The sequence below is a fragment of the Crocodylus porosus genome, unplaced genomic scaffold (genome assembly GCF_001723895.1).
Source record: "Crocodylus porosus isolate Cpor-Errol unplaced genomic scaffold, CroPor_comp1, whole genome shotgun sequence".
NCBI classification, from domain to species: domain Eukaryota; kingdom Metazoa; phylum Chordata; order Crocodylia; family Crocodylidae; genus Crocodylus; species Crocodylus porosus.
In genome coordinates this window covers 25027994-25050010 of record NW_017728916.1, presented here as the reverse complement: position 1 = coordinate 25050010, position 22017 = coordinate 25027994, and the positions used below count along the sequence as shown (strand labels likewise).

Below are 22017 nucleotides of genomic sequence, written 5' to 3'. Positions count from 1 at the left end.
TCAACATAATTAAGCAAAGTGAGATGTGTTATTTAAATTATGGGGGAAAAGGTGCTTCTAGATATGCCACTGGAGACAGAAACTGGCTTACCTTCACTATACTAGATTCAATGGGCTGCTTGGCCAAGAAGCCATCAGCTTTTGTGGCGACGATAACTCCCATGGTCTCCAACATCATTAAAGCAGAATGGATTTGTTTATGCAAGTTGTCTCCCAGTGCCAACCTTGAAAGAACTACTTATGTGCATTTAGTCCACTGAGGGCAATTTTTTTGGCAGGCATGTCATAAATTAGCCCCACATCTTGCCTGAGTACCACTCTGATCTTCCTCTGCCTGATCTGTGGCTTCACTTTCTGCTCCCTTCCCTAGCTACTACTCTGGTACTCGTCCCCTCCCCAATCTGCAGCGTGCCAGACAGAGATTGCCCATTCCACTCATGGCATGCATGCTGAGGTTGGCCCCTCTGGTTTAATCAACCAGGTGGCAGCCATCAATGGTGTTCACCTGGTGCTTTTATGAACAAGGTTCATTATAATATAGCATACCCTCTTGAATCTGAGTGTTTAGTAACACTTCTCCAAAGCATGTTAATGATAAACTGACTAAAACTAATTACAATTCCTGCTTATCAATAGGCAAATGTTTATGTAAATATTAAGAGAGTTCTTATCTGCATCATTTATTGCAGGTATCTAGCTGCTTCTCCCAAAGAACATTTGCAGTGTATTGATTTCCCTCTGTTGTGCTAGGTTGGACTTGGCTTCTGGTGCAATGTAAAGGTATCTGCAAATTTTTAAGTCCCTGAATGATCTGGAAAGCCCCCTATTGCCTTTATGCCAGCAGAGCTGCTAAAACCAAGAAGAAATGCTTCTGTTTTCAGCCCCTGAAGGCCATGGGACTGACAGCAGCTCTCTCAAATTGGGGGCCCAGTATCCAGAACTTTGATACGGAGTCACTGTATAACATTGTTTAGCGATTTGGAGGATCTCTCCTTTTGATTCACCAAATTTATTCATCAGTTTTATTTTTGCTGGGTTTTATATTTAAGGTTACAGTGGCCACAACACACTTGGGATGTCAATCAGAATAGCTTTTAGCTTAATTTTTGTATGATACCAATTATGCACTATGGTTGTCACTTCTCAAATGTAATTGCATGTTATATTACAAAGCCATGTAAAATCAGACCTGTAAGTGTCAGTTGTGGCTATCTTAATCTCTGGGCCAGAGAATCACATGCTGTGGGCACGGACGTGGGCACGGAACTAATGCTGACACTGCAGTGAAGAACTGTGAATTTGTTTTAAATTGACATTCGTTCTTACCTGCTGAAAGACCTATTAAGAGCATCAACAGCCAACCAGAAAATGCATCGCTCACACTATGAATCAGGGCCCATGTCGACTCTTTGCTTTTACTAGTAATCTGGAAGCATTTTAAAAAAAGACACAAACATTCTGGATCAGACATAAGATCCGTTTCAGAAGCAAGCATTTTTTTTTTTTTTAAATGATTTTATAAAAAAATACTAAAAGCAAAATTACAGGACAGCTTATGAACAGTTAAGGATAGAACACTGTCACTCAATTGTATCTGGGAAATGCAAGGTTTCCAAATCCAAAAATAATGGATGCCCTTGCACCCAAAACTGAAAATATAGCATTAGCTAAAACAAATACCAACAAATCCCATACCAGACAAATGTGCATCAAAAAGAAGTCAGACCCTCATTCTAAAAGTCCACCTGCTTCCACAAATACAATGTATTCTTTGCCTCTTTCAAACTTGGTATCTTTACTATTAGGACTTGAACAACCCATGAAAACTGAAGAATTTTTGGAGCACTTTGCATCTACCAGGTGTCATATGATATGCTCACTATTAGCATAATATAAAGACTTCGATATCAAGAATATGTAAATTTTCTTCAAATACTTGACATACTCCATCTACTCCCCCACTTATGGAACAAAATACCTGACATGAGTACTGGGAATTAGTTTGAGGGTCCACATCCAAACCCAGAGTCTGCTCATAACTTCTTCACAGTCTTACAAATCAAACTCTAAAAACACGCAGGTTATTTAAATAGATTTTTCATGCTTGTAATCTTAGTCCACAACTATTCAGAAGCAGCCTCTTACAACCTGTTCGGAATCCCATGAATGATAACTTTCTCCAAGGCTCTGCACTATATGACATTTACCTAAAGTTTGATAATATTTGACATTTATTAGTCTGAAAGCTCTTGGTGACTACGAAAGGATGATATAGTACGCTTTAACTCTGTTGCTGCAAGTCCCAGAATGGAAAAGTTCCAGTACATATTCCATTATTCTTGGATGAAATGCACATTGACCAAATGACAAATCCTCATTAACTGGAATAAATAAAGGCTAGCAGAATCATTTTTGCCTGAATGAAGGATTTCAATGACTGGGTTGTTCACGAGTATAACTGCTACTGAATTAGTGAAGGCAGGATAGGGACTGTTTGGAAAAGTGAAGTTCTGTTGCTGATTTCTTTTAACAGAAACAAAATCAAGGCCTTATTGACCACTTTTTAATTTTTGGGTTTACCCAGTTTGCGTTTCTCCAGCTGAAAGCAGAGATTGTCATTTTTATAGCAGCCTTTGGCCATTAACTATTCATGACAATGGACAGATGACGGGTGTGCATAAAACAGATTACTACTCAGTTTGAATGATGGGACCAATCTATTGTGTTAACCTTCATTTTCTTTTTTGCACAGTCTTTTGGTTTAGTACCCACTGTGGACAGTAATAAAGGACCTGCTCGAGCAGGAGGAACTGTGCTTAGCACATTTATACACATCTTGGCAGAGCCTACAAGAATCTTCAGCACAATCCAGGCATTAAACAACATTGCTGTACATCCTGTTCTGATGGGCAAGCTTAGATTTTGTGCCTCTTTGCTTGCTAAAGCACCTATTGTTATACCAGCATCAACAGAACTTTTAAAAGAATATTTTGGCAAACAAACTGATCCAGCTTTTTAAGTATTCTGCCCAATCACCAACTCAAAAACTCTCCCACTGTTTCTCATGATTCAGGAGCCCACTGGGAGCCTTGCTGGCTCCATTTAAGACATCCACTGCATTCCAAATAGATTCCTTTATTTTCGCACAAGGCAGCAGGAAAACTGGGAAGAAAGTGGTCTCAGGGATTTCACTCACTCTACTGCTTTCAAACAGGGACATTTGCAAACACTACAAGTATAACATTCACTGTGAGATCAAAGCAGTAAGAAACATACCTCTCTGTGTCTGTCCCGGTCCCTGGACTTCTCCCTCACCCAGTCTATGGTATTGAAATCTTCATAGGTTCCCACTCCAGGGAGAGGTTCCTCCAGAAAATCCATCATCTTGCTTGTGCCGTTCATCTCTCCTCCATTGTACGAGTAAAACTCTGGAAAGAACAGAGCAGATGATGAAAGAGCCACTTAATTTAATTCCAAAATCCCTCCTCTCTTCAAATGCTAAGGAAGTGAATGAATAGATTCATAGATTGTTAGGGGCTGGAAGGGACCTTGCCGATCATCAAGTCCAGAGACCAAAGTAGAGTCGTGGATGGGAATAGGTAGTTATTAAGTCACTCCTCAAGCACAGAGATTTGTTGGATCAGTTAAATCTAATGAGGACTATTTGTACAAGGCCAGGTATAAGATACATTCACGGTCTCATCACAGTCCTAGTGGCACGAGTCCACACTGCATCACAGCATACGGTAGTTTTAATCCTGGAAGTATCTGCACCCCTCCACACACCTCCCTGGGAATGATCAAAGAACAATGCAGTGTGTCAACTTCTACACCTGAAGATCAGCCTACAACCTCTACTCTTGAGGACTGAGTTTTAACATTACACCCCTAGAACATCCTTCTGATATGTGTCATAATATGAAAGCCTGGCCCAAAGAGCAGCACCAATTTTATACTGAGAGGGGAATCCTCTCACATACAAGGACTAGAAATTATAACAACGGTAGCAGCTGCCCAGGAAAGATTCCATGTCACTCCAGGTGAGAGGAGCTGGCAAGCACTGATGGCCTTCAGTGTGACCTGATCAGAGAAGCTTTTAAAGAACCAAGTGCTAAAAAATATCAAATGAGGCAAGTGGGAAAAGAGAAGTAGCCTATAACAAAGGTAACAGCAAGCAGAAGTAGAAACAGCATATTCACCATTTTGCCATATCACCTAGAGACCGTAACTGAATTCAGAGCCTTGTTATAGCAAGGGCATGTTGAGAGTTCTTACTCCAAAAAGTGTACAGTCGAAACAGGTAAAGGACAAAAGGTAAAGCCTGCGGCAAAGTGAAATGCAATCCAGTGCCTGACTCCAGAGAAAAAAAAGCCACCGACTTCAAGCCAAGAGAGAAACGCACGTCCCTTACTATTATCATAAATGAAAAAAGCATTTAAAATGTTCTTACTTGCAATATATTTACGAATCTATTCCTGCATTAACTTTTAGTTTCAAGAGAAAGCATATAAGTCTGCTAGATTTGAAAAACAAACAAACTTTAAAACATTAACTGAATATTTCTCATTCCCTGTCCCTTTAATAGTGTGCTTTTCAAAACAGGATCCCAAAAGCCTGCAGAAAAGGACAATTTTCTTGCAATTTTCCAGTGGGTCTAATAAAAGGTACCATTTTAGAACCAAGAGTTCTAGTTTGTGTACATCTTAAAGATATAAAAGCATTAACGTGGGGGGGAGGGAGACATAAGAGATGGCCTTTTAAACCTTATTCAGCAAAATCAAGTTGCCTTCTTCACAAATTAATCCAGTGGGAAAAAAGCTCTTCTGTGGAATTCAGCCCAAATTTCCTTCTTTTGCATTTGTAAGCAGAGAGGCCACTGATCCAAGTCAGTATCAACAGAACCTTTCACTAATTAATCTGTGCGTTTTTCTTTTAAAACCCAACAGACATTCAAGTGGCATGGACTCCCAGGGTTAGTACAAACAAGAATTATGCTACCATTCAAAAAAAGGAAAAAGATGCCCCATTTTCTAATATATAAATTATGACAGTGTCCTTAGGTGATGTCAAGGACTCCTAGTTTTACCCCATGAACAACAGTGTTGATTCCTTTTTTCCCCCTTTCTCCTTAAGAAAACTTCTCATGTTACATCCATTTCTTTTCATAAGCTTTTTCTACAACCCAATAATTCAAGACCTCCCAGAGCATCACATGACTTGATACGGACTTTTAAATCACTAGTGGAACGGTAAATCTAAATTCCACACTAAAGGCAAAAAGGCATAATAAAACATGCACTTGAAAGGGTTGATCAAAACTGACAGTTAAAGACTCCCCCTCTGTATGGCAGGCTTCAGCAAGCCATATCTGATGACACCATATTGACCACAGGGTCAAGTGCAGATATGGGTACAACATCTCTTCTGTTTCTGTCTGAAGCTCAGTGGCAAAGTTGATGTTTCCAAAGCAAACCAATTGCCTTGAGCACTGCTTTATAGTAATTACATTACAAACCATATTCTAGAGTACAAATTGTTACAGTTAGGGTGCCTTTGTTGCTTTACTGTCTTTACAGAGGTGTGTTAGATAGATATATCTATATATAAATACACACATATCTATATCAATATCTATCCATCTACCTATATCTTAACTGAGACTGGTTCAGTTTGTTTGCCAAAACATATTTACTAAAAGCACCTACAATGCTAACATAGGTTGTTTGGCAGAAGGGTCCAAAGAGTCCAATGCTTTTGCAAAAAGGAAATGTCTCTTCTTTTACCACACTGATCCTGACCCTGAACAGAATAGGACAAAACAGGATCCTAGAGCTTTAAAGACAGTTTGGGGCTGAATATCTATGCAACTCTTTTACTTTGCACTTCTGTGATCCGTCTCCCTGTGTTTTGGTCCAGATATGGAAGAACCTTTGGTGAGACATATTGCACTCCAGGTGTGGAAACACTGAGAATGGGTTTCAGCTACATGTGTAAAGTTATAAAGTGGCAGGGAGCTTCTCCAAAATAGTCCCACAAACTGTCTCGGAAATACAAGGAACATGGAAATGCCTTAAAAGCTCCTGCCGAAGCCCATCATTCACTGGATTCCCCTAAACTCAAAATTTAACAAAAAGTCATTCTCTGTAATGTTTAGATAGCACCCTATGCTATGAAATCTGCATGGCCCCGGGCACATGTGCTGGTATAATACACCTGCATTAAAGAGCTTCCTAAACATAGTGCCATCTTATTTTTGGTACATGAAATTCATCAAAGACAGAAGTGGGGAAATCTTTCACTGAGCTGAAACCATGGTTTTGTCTGGTACCGAGAAGTTCGTTCAACTACTTTTCCTGGTCATTTAAAAACTAAGGGCAGGGAAAGCAAGGATGAGAATTAAAAGTCTACTGAATTAGCCCTAACTTAAGCTTTGGATTGCTCACTAGACTTAACAGGCTGCAGATAAACTGCAGTTTATATGAATAGGGAGATTAACAGCATGAAGCCTGAAGTATGGCAGTAAGTAGGTGAAACCCTACAGGTTATAAATGGAACACTTGAAGGAAAAATAACAAAACACATGATCTTTAAGTTGTGTCAGGGCCAGACTGCATTTCCTTCCAGTTAGTCAGAGGACATCCTCAAAACTAGTGTCCTACCCCAGTAAAAGCCTCAATTAAACAATGGGCATTCCAGGTACATTCCTAACTACAACTGCAGAAAAACCTGTTACCAAACTCCCTTTTGCTTTGCTTCATTTGGGACACTGCAGACTAGGTTACAGCCACATTTTCCAGGACAGTTCACAGATCTTGTAGATCCAACACAAGACCTTTGTACCTAATCTGTAGAGGTGCTGAGCATACCCAGTTGCTTTTAGAAGCTTGCAGGCAGGAGGTCAAGCTATCTTTATCTTTGACATTGCTCTTACACCTGAAAGAACAGCAGCTTAAAAATCAAATAGGCTGGTTTCAATGCTGTGACAGATTTTCACAGTTAAACATGCTCTATAAAAGCCCCAAGCAAACCCAAAGAAAAAAAAAAAAGGCTAATGTTTGGTGCACATATACAACTGGTACTGGAAACAAAGCTTTAGATAAAATTCAGTCAGCATGCAGCCAACTGTAATCAGTATGATTTAACAAAAAGTTTGCAGCTCATTCCACAAAAGCCTTCTTTATGTATTTGTATATAAGAAAAGAGGAGATCTCTCCAATCTGTTTGACAGTAAATATGCCAGGGAGCAAACATTGTTCTGATACATTAATAAGACTTTGGAGACTCCAGTCACAGTTTGAACAGCAGCTTTGAACAGCCATACTCACTCTAAAATAGTCTAGTTTGGTGCTTCTCTAGTTTTAGGATGCTGGGCCACAGGTCAATAGAAAAAAAAAAAAACTGGCTCAGGGATGCCTTGTCCCCCATATTTGGCTTCATAGCATCTGTGTAACAGCTATGGAACTATTCACCTGAAAAAAAAATAGTTTTTAACACCATTTCATAATTAGAAATAAGAGCAGATGGCACCATGTGAGCAGCTAGCATTTTGGGGACCACAGAACTGCTTAGTTCTGTCCCCAGGTATCTGAACAATGAACCATTATGCTCCACCACAAATCACTGAACAAAAGCACAAAACAACTTCATCTCACTGTTAGAAAAGCACCAACAGTAGCATGGAATTTGAGACGAGATCATTATGAGTTTATTATGCACAGTAGAGCCCTGATGGTCATCCCTGGGAACACCAGAGGATCAGATTAATTAACATATCACAGAAACCGGTTGTTAAAACCTGAAAATGAGGTCCTGGGCTGAATTCTTACTTCCTGCTAACGACCGACAGCATTAAACAGTGTGCTTGGTGCCAAAGTCCTTGGAAAGTCTCAGATCATCATCATCATCTATTAAACCTCATCCCCATGACTTCACATTACAACCCTAACAATAATGCCAACTAAGAAGCATCAATAAAATGGTATTGTGCTGCCCAGATCAGAGATCTTTTGAGAAATACTTACTCCCCATGTCCTGGAAAATGTTACAGCCCAGCTGCTCTTAACTGCCAGCCCCTTAACTGCCACAGCTCAGCTGAGAATTACTATAATGCAGCAAATGAGCAGAAGCAAAAACAATACTACAACACACGTAGCATAGTCCACAGTGTGGTTTATGAACATAAGCTAAGACCCCTCAAATCTCAGAGCCTCTTATGCCTCAATTTCCACATCGAGTCACCTGCTGTTTGAAGACCACCAATGATACCTAAACATAATGGAGAAGTTACAAAGAAGGAAGAAATGTCTCAGTCTGGGACCCAGAAAACACCAGGCCATATCCACTTACTACAACCATAGAAGCCATGCCCTTAACCCATATTGGCAGTGCCTGTGGTGAAGGCAGAAAGGGATCTTGGAGTCATTATTGACTCAAAGATGAACATGGACTGCCAATGTGGGGATGCAGTCAGAAAGGCTAACTGCACCTTGTCATGCATATACAGATGCATCATGAGCAGGTCCAAGGAGGTGATCCTCCCCCTCTATGCAACATTGGTCAGGCCCCAGTTGGAGTACTGCATCCAGTTCTGGGAGCTGCACTTCAGGAGGGATGTGGACAGCATGGAGAGGGTCCAGAGGAGGGCCACTCGCATGATCAGAGGGCAGCAGGGCAGGTCCTGTGAGGATAGGTTATGGGATCTGAACTTGTTTGGCCTCCACAAGAGGAGGCTGAGAGGGGATCTGGTGGCTGTCTGTAAACTGGCCAAGGGAGACCAGCAGGCAGTGGGAGAGTCCCTGTTCCCCTGATCACTATCAGGAGTAACAAGGAACAACAGCCATAAGCTGATAGAGAGAAGATTCAGGCTGGATATCAGGAGGCACTACTTCACAGTCAGGGCGGCTAGGATCTGGAACCAACTTCCAAGGGAAGTGGTCCCCCCACTCCTACCCTGGGGGTCTTTAAGTGAAGGCTAGATAGGCACCTTGCCGGGGTCGTCTGACCCCAGCATTCTTTCCTGCCTATGGCAGGGGGTCGGACTTGATGATCTGCTCAGGTCCCTTCTGACCCTACTGACTATGAAACTATAGTAGACATTACTGGAGGAGTATCAGTTAAGAGGGCAAAAGTGGAATGGACTCTAAAACTAAATTCCCTTTAGACCCTTGAATATAGCCTGGCCCGATTAAAGCAGCTGTGGGGCAGGAGTGGAAGTGCACATGCGTGTTGCTGCCGCATTTTAAGCATTGAGCAAGTACAGTTTGGGGAGAGGATTCTATTCAAAACCTCAGCCTAGCACCTTTGACAGAACTACCAATTTTCATGTTATAATATGAAATCCACTTTGAGTGCTGACAGAATTCCTGATCAGACAAATATGAAAAATGTCTCTTTCCATCTTTAAATTTATCAATTTATCTTTCAACATAATATGAGAGAAGCATCCTTTCATTTTTAAGAGAAATACTGAACTATAAAATGGCCGATGGCAGAAATATTTGCCAGTGTTGTGTTTCTTATCCCAGATCTAACTCCAAGATAATTATGGACAGGTTCAAATTTTAAAGGGGCCAGAGTAGAAGGGCACAATCCTGCCCTGTCTAGGTATGAACAAAATGACCAAAATGGGTCTTTCCAATCTGCACAAGCTTACAACTGATATTTAGCCCCCAAAAGGCTTAATACACCAACTGACATAACACCAGTTCTCCTATGGACACACGGAGCACATTTTAAAGCAGACGTTCTAATCATTCTTACCACCTTTCCACTTTGGAAATATCCTAATACTCCATTTTTACATCTCAGGCAACCCGGCTGTTACAGACAGACAAAATGAACTAAAGCAGCAGATGCTTCTACATGCTGCATCATTCCTTTTCAGCACGTCTAGTTTAGCAATAAAAAGGTAAGAGTACCTGGGAGGGTGAATGCTCTCCACACTGCACCTGCTACAATGAATCCGAAAGCAGAAATGCTCTTGTGAAGGAAAGAACCACTTGTTTTCTGCTGGCTAATGATGTCATGTAAATCTCTGCAATCCAATAGGTCTGCCCCACCCTTAGCTACCAGCCTCCTTTAAGAAGAGCAAAGGAATCAAACAGCTTTGGAATAATGACCAGCAGTTTACTTATCACTGCCTAACAGCCCCTGCAATGTGTGGCTAGGATTAGTCTAAACATTCTCCCTTAGCTCACACCTTCTTACCCTCACTTGTGCTTTTTCCTTTCTCCAGTAGCACCATTTAGTCTCGTCTCATGGCCCTTTACCTCCAGGGAATCTGCCCGGCAGAACTTCCTTTACAGCAGCAGCACTTGCTGCACCCTCTCCCCTTGGCGCTGGGCTGAAGGGTAGTCTACAGCACTGCCAGGCTCTCCCTGCAGTCTGAGCCTGTCGTCACCAGCTGACAGTCACATGACCCAACCCTCCAACCTGCTTGGAGAGAGGGAGGATTTCAGCTTAACAGAAGAAGTATAAAGATGCAGTATCCCCCGCCTTCCATATTGGCCAAACTAAATGACCCTGGGGAGGCTGGCATCCAGAGAATTTAACCCCCGGTCATTTAGAAGCAGAGCCTCAAAGATAAGGTTACAACTGGAGCCACAAAAATCTGTTCTGGGGCAAGCAGGGACAAGGAAAAAGCTTGCAGAGTTTCACTTTTCTTTCAAGCAACAGCTTCTCAACTATAAAACACTGGCTACACAATTCAGTACAAATCCTGTGTTATCCTAAACAACTGAAGAGACTGCTCTTTAGGTTTAAGCTGAGAACAATTCAGTGCTTAAGAGCCAGTAGCTGCAGCTCATAGCTGTGTACTACAGGTGACATGCTTAGGAAGGACTTCCAACAGTTCTCTGATCCACCACCTCAGAGTCTAAAATACCCACTATTCCAGTCCTAGGAACCTACATGGCTCTGCCAATTCACATTTATCATCCACTATCTATTTGGTCAAAGACAAGAGCATTCATTCAAGTACTGAAGGCTAAGGAGTTCAATTCCTGGTATGTTGCTGGACAGAGCAGTAGAGTTGCATTTCACTCCTGCAATTTCAACTTACAAAGAATTCTGTTCTCTTTCACTGTATTGTTTGTTAAATTTTCTGCCAAATCTGATTTTGACTCAAAAACAGGATTTGTTTGCTACTGGAGATCCCTATAAATTAGTACAGCACAGTGACAGATGTTCTTTTTGAGAACAATTCTTTTTTTTTTTTTTTTTAACCTGTTTATGTCTTGGTAAAACAATTCACTGTAATATTCCTTGCATGTTTGGCATCTCCCATGCTAAATGCGCTAAAAGCTGTTTTACGAGTTTGCTGCAGTGCTCTTTATACAGGCCCATTAGCCATTTTCTTTGCCATTTGATATACTTTACAGCTGATTTAAGTTTTTCTAGCTCCCATATGCTAGTGAAAACTTGTCATTTAAACCTTGTTCAATGGCTCTGAAACATTGTCATGGTGAATGTTGACAATGGTCTTGTGAGACCATGCTGCCTATACACTCACAAGCGCACTCCACTGTAATGCACAGCATTGTTTTTAAGACTGAGTCAGCACTGTGTGCTTGACAAAATGGTACGGGTGCACTGAGAGATTCTGGGGGACAATACTGACAGCTGATTTTTAAGGAGGCATTTTGGCAGATACCAATCTGATTTTCAATACAGCTGCATGCAGCTGGTAACTCTGTTGTGGTGAGGGGAGGTGTGTGTGCGTGCACGTGTGCGGGGGGGGGGGAAATCAAGGCATCTGTGCTGAGGGAGGGAGCAGAGCTGGGGTAGGTGCTGCCCAGCTGGGGTGGGAAAGGTGCGAGACAGAGCCACAGCTCAGTGTGGGGTGGGAAGGGAGGGATGGCTCCGGCCACTCATATGGGAAGGCACCTGGGGGGTGGGGGGGGTGGAAATACCCCCAGGTAAGCACTGGGCAGGCTGATCATGCCACCCCAAATTTTGCCATAGCCCCCTCCCAGTGCCGCCCGTCCTGAGCGCAGCACAGCATGGCCTGCAGCTCACCCTGTGCAGATCCAAGGGCACCTGCCCCCTCCACGCGATTCCGTGCCGCGGCTCCATCCCATGCCTACCCTGCCCCAGCTGGGTGATGCCTACCCGAGCCCCAGCCACACTCCCTCCCTCACTGCGGGGGGCATTGATCTGGCCCCCCACACCCCTCCTCTTTCACCACAACAGACTTACCAGCCGCACGCTGCCAGGCTCTGCTCCTCACTGCCTGTGTGCTATGCTGTGCGCACGCTGGTATTTAATCAGCCAAATTATTGGCTACATCAGGCCGATTTCTGATACAGTCAATTCTCTTTATATCAGTGCCAATCCGATACCAGACTGATGCATTAGTGCACCTCTACAAAATGCAAGGTGACCAAAATCCACTGTCACTAAAACGCCAGGTTTTAGCTATGCTTCCCTAAAGGGGAATGGCAATTAGCCTCTGATCTGGAGACAGTTGAAGCATGGGGTTTTCAGCTGTCCTCAGCAAACTCAGAGCAATAAGGAACTTGTGTGGTCATCCGCACAAAGGTACACACCAGTTCCTCAGGTTTCTGCAGAGGATCCTGGGCTGCTCAAGTAAGAGCTACTAGGTCCATTTTCACACCCTGACAGTCTCGTGTTACTCATACAGCCAATGGTATGTTATGACTCCCATATTAGTACATGCCCCCAGAAGATATTGCAAAGAAAGCTGTATTCTACCACCACAGAAGCAACCACTGCTAGCCAAAGGGTAACTGCTGTTACATTGTTCACAGGAATGCAGTGGAAAGCATTTAAGCATACAAGATTAACGAAGTGTTAGAGAGGAACATGTAGCTTCCCAAACTTAAACCTTCCTGCCAGTTTAGCACAGATGTTAAGGTGTGAACAGCAGCTTGGATTAATACTCAAGATTCACTCCCTAAATGGTGTGAGAAAAGCTGTTAGAATTAAGTGCAGGGATGATAATACCAACTAAAAGAATGCCCAGGGAGTCTACTGAAAAACAAGTTTAGAAAGTTATTGTTCTTGGGCATACGTTCATACAATCACTTAGTATGTAATCAAGGACAATCATGTTTGTTTACCATTAGTACTGAAATGCAAAGTCCAAACAGGAAGTCAGAGAAATCCACTGCCTTAAGTTATATGAAACAGGAGTAGATACATCCATATTTCTGCTTCCTAGAGATATATCTGACTAAAAATATTGTACTTTTCAAGCATTCCAAGCAATTCAAAGATTTTTTGGTCTTCAAGAAAACACCAAACTTGCCCAAGCTTGGCTAGATCTGTTGTTTTGATTCAGTATATTGGACGATAATGTATGGTGCCACTGCCTACTGCCATATCCTCCCCATAAATAATGCCAGTTGCAAGCATGGTTTATTTCAAACAGGATACATGGCCGCTTATAACCCAGGATCTGGCATGAGTGACACTAAGTTTTCTTCTTTAATCCCTCCAAGATAGGCGATAGAAAAAAAAATGCACAAAGGTAAAATGCAATCCAGAGTTGCACGTATATCAATAAAATGGGTATGAATGCTAGAGACCAATTCATCCTCCCCACTTTGGGGACAAGACTGACCCCTTTCATGACAAAGTTCCCTGGCAGAGGGAAGGACATCATTCTACCCCGCTTTCCCACCAGTTGACCATGATCCTGCCTGGCTTGCGCCTGCCGTGCTCTCTATGGCCGGGCTGTGCAGGGCTCTGTGGAAAGAATCCTGAGGGAGAGGGTCATACTTTTAAGTCAGCACCTCTTGCTCCGCTCTACTTTCACTACTGTTGTTGCCTGCCAGAACCTGAGCCTGGACATCTTCCAGAAGTGCTTTAAGACCCTCTAGCAAGCAAAGCTAAGATGGGTTATCATTTAAGGAGTTTTCGCTTTAGATTTTATTTCAAAAACTTTATCTGCTTTCGTAAACTGTTTTCCTCTTATTGTAAGCCACCGCAACTTTTGTAGGGAAGGGAATCAACCAAGTATCACTAATTGCTAATATAATCTGCAATGGAAGAACTCCAAAAAATATGCATTAATATCAGAGGAAGAGGGCCAGCTAGACTAGGGACAGAAGTTACACAAACTGGCTTAAGTGATCAGAAGCTGGTTTAAACCTGTAACAGAAGATATGCTGAGTGCACATAAAACAGCTTCAAAATGGCCAAAACTGGTTTAAGATAAACCTGGTTGAATGTAGTATCATTCTTAACTGGTTTGGGTCAAACTGGTCTATGGAACTTCTGCCCCAGACTCCTTCCTGGTTTAAGTTAAATCAGAGCCCCCCAGAATCCTAGCATGCTTTTCAACCCTGGGCTGTGCTGTGCTGCCTGCTCCAGAGAATAGGGCTGGCCCTGCCCCTCTGCTCTCTAGCCAGAACAGCAGTGGGGGCACAGCAACACGCAGGCCCAGCATGGCCCCCTAAAGAGAAGGAGCAGGGAGGGGATTTATTTCCCCTCCCTCGGGGGGACTGCAGCCCAGGCCAGGGCAGGGCAGCCTGTCAAGGTCCCCTCCCCCTCCACCACTACAACAGCAGGGGCGGGGGTGTGGCCAGAGCTGACCAGCATGGCTCTGCCCTCCGCCTGTGGCTGGGGATGAGCCAGTCGGGCCTGCAGGTGCTGCTGAGGGTGGGTATGAGCTGGGCCATGGGACAAGGCCCTTGCCAGCTGGCTGTCTGCAGGTTGAGCTGGGGCTTTGGGAGCTGTGTGCCTAGATTGGGCTCTCTGCAGCCAGACCAGGCCATTATGGAGCTGCAGCTCGCTGAGAAGGCCCCTGCCTCTCCAGCCTGGCCCCTCCTCACCCACTCACAGCAGCACCCACACCCAGCCTGGCTTAACCCCAGGCAGGTAGAGCAGGTGGAAGGCAACCAGGTGCCCAGGGCTGAGCTGGGCCAGCTGTGGGTGCTACTGAAGGCAGGTGTGGAAGGGCCACATGGAAGGTGCCCAGGAGCTAGAGTCAGAGCTCCATGTGCTGGACAGGAGCCTCCTGATTGAAGCTCCCACGTGTGCACCCAGAGGCTTGGCAGGAGCAACAGCAGCAGAGCTGAAGGTGAGGAAGGTCGTACAGCTCTACCAGCCCCAGCCAGTGCGCAGCTTCTGGTGCGGCTGCAGCTGGTCAGGTGCTGCACAGCGACTGATGGGGTGCAGCAGCAGCTGCAAGCACACGAGCCCCCAGCAGCACCTCCAAGCCAGCTCAGGCAGCCACGGGCACGATGAACTCATACTGCATGGCCAGTCCGGTTGCCAAGGTGCCTGCCTGCAGTGTTGTTGACTCCGCACCACTGCCCATGAAAACCAGGCTGAGCTGTCATGGAGCCGCAGCCAGCTGGGAAGGGCCTTGTCCCCACGGCCCATCCTGGGCTGGTCCCACTATCTGCCCTCCTTGCGCAGGGACTGAAGGCAGGTGTGGAGGGGCCAGCCTGGCTTGCGCCATGCCAGGCTGTGGAGGCTGGGCCCTTCCTAGCTAGCTGCAGCTCCATGACAGCCTGGCCTCACCTGGGCACAGGGAGCTGGGAGCAATCTGGACACAAGGCCCTGCCCCTGTAGCCCAGCCCGAGCCGGCCCCTCTGCGCCTGCTTTTAGCAGTGTCCACCAGCCAGCCTAGCTCAGCCCTAGCAGAAAGCCGGGCACACCCCAGCTGGGGTTCCCATGCTGGTGGGACATTGGTAAGACAGGGGAGTTTAATCCGCCTCACCTTCACCTGAGGCACTGCCCAGGTGCCTCCGACCCACCCTCCCAACAAACCTGACAGCGGCCGCTTCCCCCTCCTCTTCCAGGCACATCCCAGGGGTTTAAAACCCTCCCCAATCATACTTTGTGGAAGCCTGGCTACACACCCCCTGGTTAGCTTCCCTCCAGCCTTGCACCTCCTCAGTTTCTAACCCAAGCCACTGCAAGCAGGTGGCTGCATTTCCAGAATCAAAAGTGAATCTCTGTCTATTCATTTGCAAATCAGTTCAATCTACACAGGTTAGACTAACCTACAAAGATTCAATCAATTCGGGCCGGGGCCCTACATAGGTTATCCTACCTACACAGGCTATAGTGCTACTAGGGAAATAAGTCTTTCAACAAGTATGCTATTCCCCTACAAGGGCTGAAAATACCCTCTATACTGTTTTCATGTTATATATACACACCCTTAAAACTAATATTAAAATATACCTGTGGAAATTTCTACATTTCACTGGAAGTAACTGCCTTAGCCTTCTCCACAGAAAGAGATGCTTTCTTTTCAGAAAACCAAACTGAGATGGAAACTTCATTTCCTAAATTATTTAAGACAGGAAAGTGACAATTGAGAACTGGCCCAGGCAAATAGCAAGTATTTGTATAAGACTAGATATTTGCCATGCTCTCTAACTCCAGAAGTAGAACTTCTTTGCAAGAAACAACAGTGTTCACTTACAAAACTTTTCTTTCCAGATTCATAACTCCTCTTCAGTAATAAAGGCCACTGGAATGGATGAGAATTATGCCAACTGGATACCCTGGTCAGCTGGGGTCTGTAGAGTCCCAAGGTCCCATTTGCAGCCTCTGCTAGGACAAGTAGCCAGGGATTCTAGAGAAAAGACTTCATTTCATAACCACCATATATCAGCTGAAACAGAATGAGAGCTGAAGCCTGAGGAAATTTTAAGGGACAAGAAAAAGAATTTCAAAATGCTCTTTCATCCAGTTATACAGAGAGAATAGCTATGAGAAAAGGCAACCAAGTTTTGATTGGGGAGCTGCTCGAGCAACCAGCAATGGCTGGTCCATGCCATAGTACAACAAAAATGCAAAAGGGTAAAAAGTTGAGGAAAGCACCAATGATACAAATACTAGATCTTCTCTAGTTTAGGACACACAAAAGTAGTAAAAATGTCCGACTAAGAACAGCAGTTTGGAACATTAAAGGACATTTAAAAACACAAGTTTTTAAAATGATGAATCCAAGGACCTAAGCCAGGGATGGGAAATTGTTTTGGTTGGAGGACTGCTTAATGAGTTTTGGTGAGTTGTCGAAGGCAGCAAACGTAGCCCCACCTCTCAACAGGTGTCCCACCCCCTGGTAGCCATCTTGGGACTGGAAATCCCACCCCCTAAACCCTGACCTTTGCCACCACAAGTCCCTCCCCTTGCCCCAGAAGCTCCCCTTTTGGGAGGGAGGGTGCTGCCATTTTGAAACCGGGGGGGGGAGAGGGGGAAATCAAACATGTACTATAACTTATTTTAATTTTATTTTTTTTAAAATTGTCCTGATTCACATGTCTTCGTATAGTTTATCTAGAGGAAATTGCATAATAGCTCAGTCTTATTCTTGTATATTGGTGGGGGGGGGTATGTGTGTGCAGTTTGGGTATGGTGGATGGGGCATATGGTTGGAGTGGGGGCTGTGGGAAGGTGTGGATGTGAGTGGAGTTATAGTAGGGGGGTGAGTGTGTGAGGGTGTGTGTGTGGGTGGGGAGCGGGTCCTCAGAGTTCCTGGAGTGCACCAGGCCCTGGATCTACATGTAGTGGCAGCGATCAGGGCCAGCCCTGCACAGCCCCATAGCTCACAGCTCCCCGGCCGCAGGTAGCAGCAGCATGCAGGGAGAGCCCAACCCAGCCCAATAGCTAGCACTCCCACGAGTCCCCGTCTGCATGTGGTGGCAGGGTGCAAGGCCAGCCTCACAACTAGCACCGTCTCTAGGGGGTGCGAATCGAGGTGACCACCTTGGGCCCCACAGACAATGATGTACAGGCCCCACCACAGCTGCCGCTACTGGCTCTGTGCTCCAGCCGCTCGCCCCCACCCCACCAACTTTGGCCACTCAACAACCCTCCCCCCCTCCCCCCACATACACACACATTCCAGCTACTCGCCAACCCCAGCCCCGCACGAGCTGATATGCCCCAGGCCCCACACATCCCTAGCGATAGCTCTGCCTATAACATGCAGTTTCCACACTCTCACCCAAGTCCCTGGCTGTAGGTGGCAGCAGTGTGTGGGACCAGCCCAGCCCATAGTGCTCCCAGCCAAGTCCTCAGCCACACATGGTGGCAGGGTGCAAGGCCTGCCACACTCGGCCCCGTAGCCGCAGCTCCTGCACTCCTGCCCGAGTCTCTGGCTGACCCAGCCTCACAGCACGCAGCTCTCTGTGCTCCCTGCCCCTTTCCCCCAGCAGGAGGCCCTAGCCCGATTGGGCCCTTACATGAATTCCCAGGCTCAAAGGCAGAGAGGCTGAAAACAGTCACGAGGTTGCCAGCAAAAGCCACTGGCGACCAGAGGCTTCTCCTCTCATGCACCCCTGGCTTGAGGCAGGGCGGGTGTGGGGCTTGGTTGCTTAGCAACTAGAGCCACACCTCCTGCAGGGACCTGTTGGCTTGCAGAGGGGCAGCCCAGGGCCAGGGTTTACCAGAGGCTTAGAGAGGGGCCCTGAGGGCTGGCTGGAATTGCCTGCGGAGCCAGATGTGGCATATGGGCCACATATTGTTCACCCCCTATCTAAGCCAATAAACAAAACAGTGATATTCGCTTTAAAGAAGTGTTTCTATTAACCAAGTATAGAGCTCTATTTTTTTTCCTATCCATTTGTGGAATCTACAAGTCAATACTTTTGAATGGAAAGAACAGTTGTTTCTGGTGATCCCCTGTCACAGTGCAGGAAAGGGAAGGGAAAGAAAAAGCGCTGCTTAGAGTAGTAATGAATTTCATGCATTATACTATTTTCATTTCCCCCCCTCCATGCAGTTTATTTTAAACTGGACTCTACCCGAGTAAAAACACATTTAGTCCTCTAGAGTAGTTAGATATGCAGGGGTAACTTAAAGACTAAATAATTTGACAAGTCTTCCTGAAGTACCAAAAAACAGCCACATAAGCAGCAGCACTTATATACACATTCATATACACATATTCATATACATACACACACACACACACACACACACACACACGCATATGAGGTCTCTTCAGTAAAGACATAAATACATACTGGTTGCTGGTTTCTCATCACAATCTGATGATTGTGTTATCAATATGTAATCTATATAGACAAAAAAAATTACATATTGACAACACAACCGTCAAATTCTGACAAGACCTCCCCTTTTCTCCATGTTTACTTACAAAAAATGTTAATAGCTTTTACTGTTGAAGAGAGAATTTTGAAAACATTACAATAAATCAGTGCAATGACACCTCACTATATCTGCATCCACCCTCTAGCTTGAACCAATAAGACTAAGGTGCAATCTGCTCTAGCAAGTCTAAAAATACTGGGAAATTCTTTCAAGTGTGAAATGCTAAAAATGGAAAGAGATGGAACACCTCTTGCCATCATTAGGTATACAGAACTGGACTGCTCTGTGAATGCTTATTGTATCATCTCATAATTCGTAAGTGTATGTGCACATGAAATGCTGTGTATACTGGTCATCCAATCAGAGATGCTGGAGAAAAATTCACAGAATAAGATTTTTTTTACAAAAGGTAATCTGCTAATCTTTGTAAGCAGATGAGAGAGGACTTGATAAATGTAAATCAAATGAAAGGCTGACAGAAAATACGTTGGATATTTGTTCTCCTTCTCTTTTAACATAAAAAGGAACAACCAATTAATTAAGCCTTTACAAGGAGTGGGAGACAAATTGTGCCATATCTATTTAGCCATCGGTTTTTGGCACCTTCCTCTGAACTACCAGAAAACTACTATCAAAAGACAAAAAAAAAAAAAAGAAATGGTGGCATAAACGAAAAAGTCACAGCTAAAACATGTTTGGAAGTCATGGACAGACCAACCCCCATGGCCAGCATCAGCTGAGTTCCCCTTCAGGGGTACTGATCACTTTAATTCATTCAGGTTGGAAGACGCAAATCAAGAGGAACGTACCGTCTAATTAAACATGTTCTGATGTATTTAATATTTTCCTTTGCTCGACATGATTGCTTGTCCTTACACACCTGTCCACTACCCTGAACGAGTCCTATCCTTCCTTACTGTTTAAATCTTTCAAACACACATCCATTCTCTTTACTCAATTAACCTAGCTATTCATAATTAATTCTTACAGTCTTGCCTCGTAATAAAAACAGTTAAAGGACTGTTTTTGTTTGTGCCTCTTTAAAGTGCTCCTCAATGTGTCCACATTTTCTGTCATTACAGAGGTCACAAAAATGTTCTAAGTGTCTCTCTCTCTAAGCAAGTCCCCCCCCAATCCATCCTTTTCTTGTTCTTTATCAGCAATCTACAGGTTTTCTAGAATACAAACAAGACATTTACACATACTAAAAACTAGAACTCTTGGTTCCAAATTTATACCTTTTATTAGACCAACTGGGAAATCACAAGAAAATCGTCTTTTTCTGAAGTTTTTTGTATGTCTTCTTGTCTCAGACCAACACAGCTACCAAGTACACCCCTGAAACAAGACACTTACCTATTCCCATATGTAAAAGTGGCCAGCACTGTTGCAATGCAGACTGCAAGTGAGCTAGGTCTCAACGAATCACTTGATGCTAAGTTAAAATGTGCATTACATTAATCAGTTCAATAGACTGGGCTGCAATTTCTCAGCCTTCAAAATCTTAAAAACTCAGCGAGTCAGACAGAAAGCAAAGCCAAGATTAAAGTGTCTAAAAATAATTTCTATCATTTCAAAAAGGGGCAGCCAACATTTCTGGCATGGGGGCTGAATGCTTGAGAATAACTGAACTTCTGGGAAAAAGCTGTCCCAAGGTTGCAGTTTGTTTATACTAATATAATAGGCTGTTTCAGGCCAGATGCACTGCTCATCTGTTGCGATTTGAGAAATTCTTAGAAAGCATTGTTGGCAAAACTTGAAAACAAAAGAAAGTTTTGGGAGGCAATTTAGCACATGTATTAAATGATCATACAAACAAAGATATATAGAGAAAATAGTTTCCCTCCTGGACAAGTTACTTTGTGCATATAGCCAGGTAATCTATTTGTAGGAAGGAAGTCATAAGCACTTCCCTATGGCACAGAGGTCCCTACACTAAACTACTGTAGTTCCTGCCTTTCATTCTGTTTTAAAGAAAGACTCCACAGTTTCTACTTTGTACCCAGCCAACATCTCGTTCCGATCATGATTAAGCTATGTTAACAGAAATCATTGGAAGCAAATGACTGAGTAATTGGTTGCTACACAGAAATGAAACTGGTGTATACAAAAAGCTACCTTTGAAACCACTGGTACCGAAAGCATTGTCTCATGGTCATATTAGGAGTGCAACAGGTTAGCTAATGGCCTGTACTCCAGCCTAGCCACCTCAGCCAGAAACTAGAACAGTTTGCTCTTCAACCATAAGTTTATAGTCAAAGAAAAAAAAATAATATCAAATTTACAGGAAAGGCTTTAGTGAAAAGGAACTAGAAGAGGAGGAAAGCATAAGCATTACCTCCCATCTCCCTGTCCAGTGGGGGAACATCATCCGCCATTGAGAAGTCCAGGGTAACCCCTTCTATCTCCACCAAATCTTCATCGCTAGTGCTGCTTTGGAAGCTTCCTCGCCGATATCCTTTTTTATCCATGCTTTGAGCTTCTGAACCTGAAGTGAAAGGGAGAATAGTTACTAAAGGATTAGGGTGATGGCACCATTGTGCACACCTCCATTCTAAGGTAGTCAGCAGAGGTCTATCAGTTTAGTCTAGCTGAATGGAATAGACTAGGAGTTCCCAAACTGTGGTAGGCATACCCCTGTGGGGTAGATAAGACATTTCTGGGGGGTACATGGGAGAAATGGTGTAACGGCAGATTTAATTTTCAGAATAATTTAAGGGGTTAAGATATAAAATGTATCCTGATGGGTACATGGGCAGCTGGTATATCTGGAAGGGGCTTTGCAGTAAGAAAAGTCTGGGAACCTCTGGAACAGAACAACAGATCCAGTACTCGGCAGAGGGAGGGAATGGTGCATTGTGTACGGTGAGCCCAAGTGATGTTCCTAAACAGAACAGCGGAACACACATCAAAAATGGATTTTGAAAACGCACACTAACATTCCCAACTGGCAAAGCAAGCCAGCAGCAGTAACAA

The 22017-nt window shown here is 44.1% G+C and overlaps 1 protein-coding gene across 3 annotated transcripts in view; it reads right to left on the bottom strand.

Moving 5' to 3' along the window:
• LOC109311071 (H(+)/Cl(-) exchange transporter 5) overlaps positions 1-21529 on the bottom strand; it is a 44405-nt gene extending 22876 nt beyond the window's left edge. Inside the window, exons 1-3 of one of the 3 annotated variants that reach the window (XM_019536498.1) lie at positions 21380-21529; positions 3277-3428; positions 1327-1426 (exon numbers count right to left, since the gene is read on the bottom strand). In XM_019536498.1, coding sequence (XP_019392043.1) covers positions 1327-1426; positions 3277-3428; positions 21380-21512 — 385 coding nt within the window. In that variant the 5' untranslated portion in view covers positions 21513-21529. Of the gene's footprint in view, positions 1-1326; positions 1427-3276; positions 3429-10206; positions 10373-21379 lie in introns of those variants that run through there. The other 2 variants (XM_019536500.1, XM_019536499.1) reach the window with 2 other exon arrangements.
• Between the last annotated feature and the right edge of the window lie 488 nt (positions 21530-22017).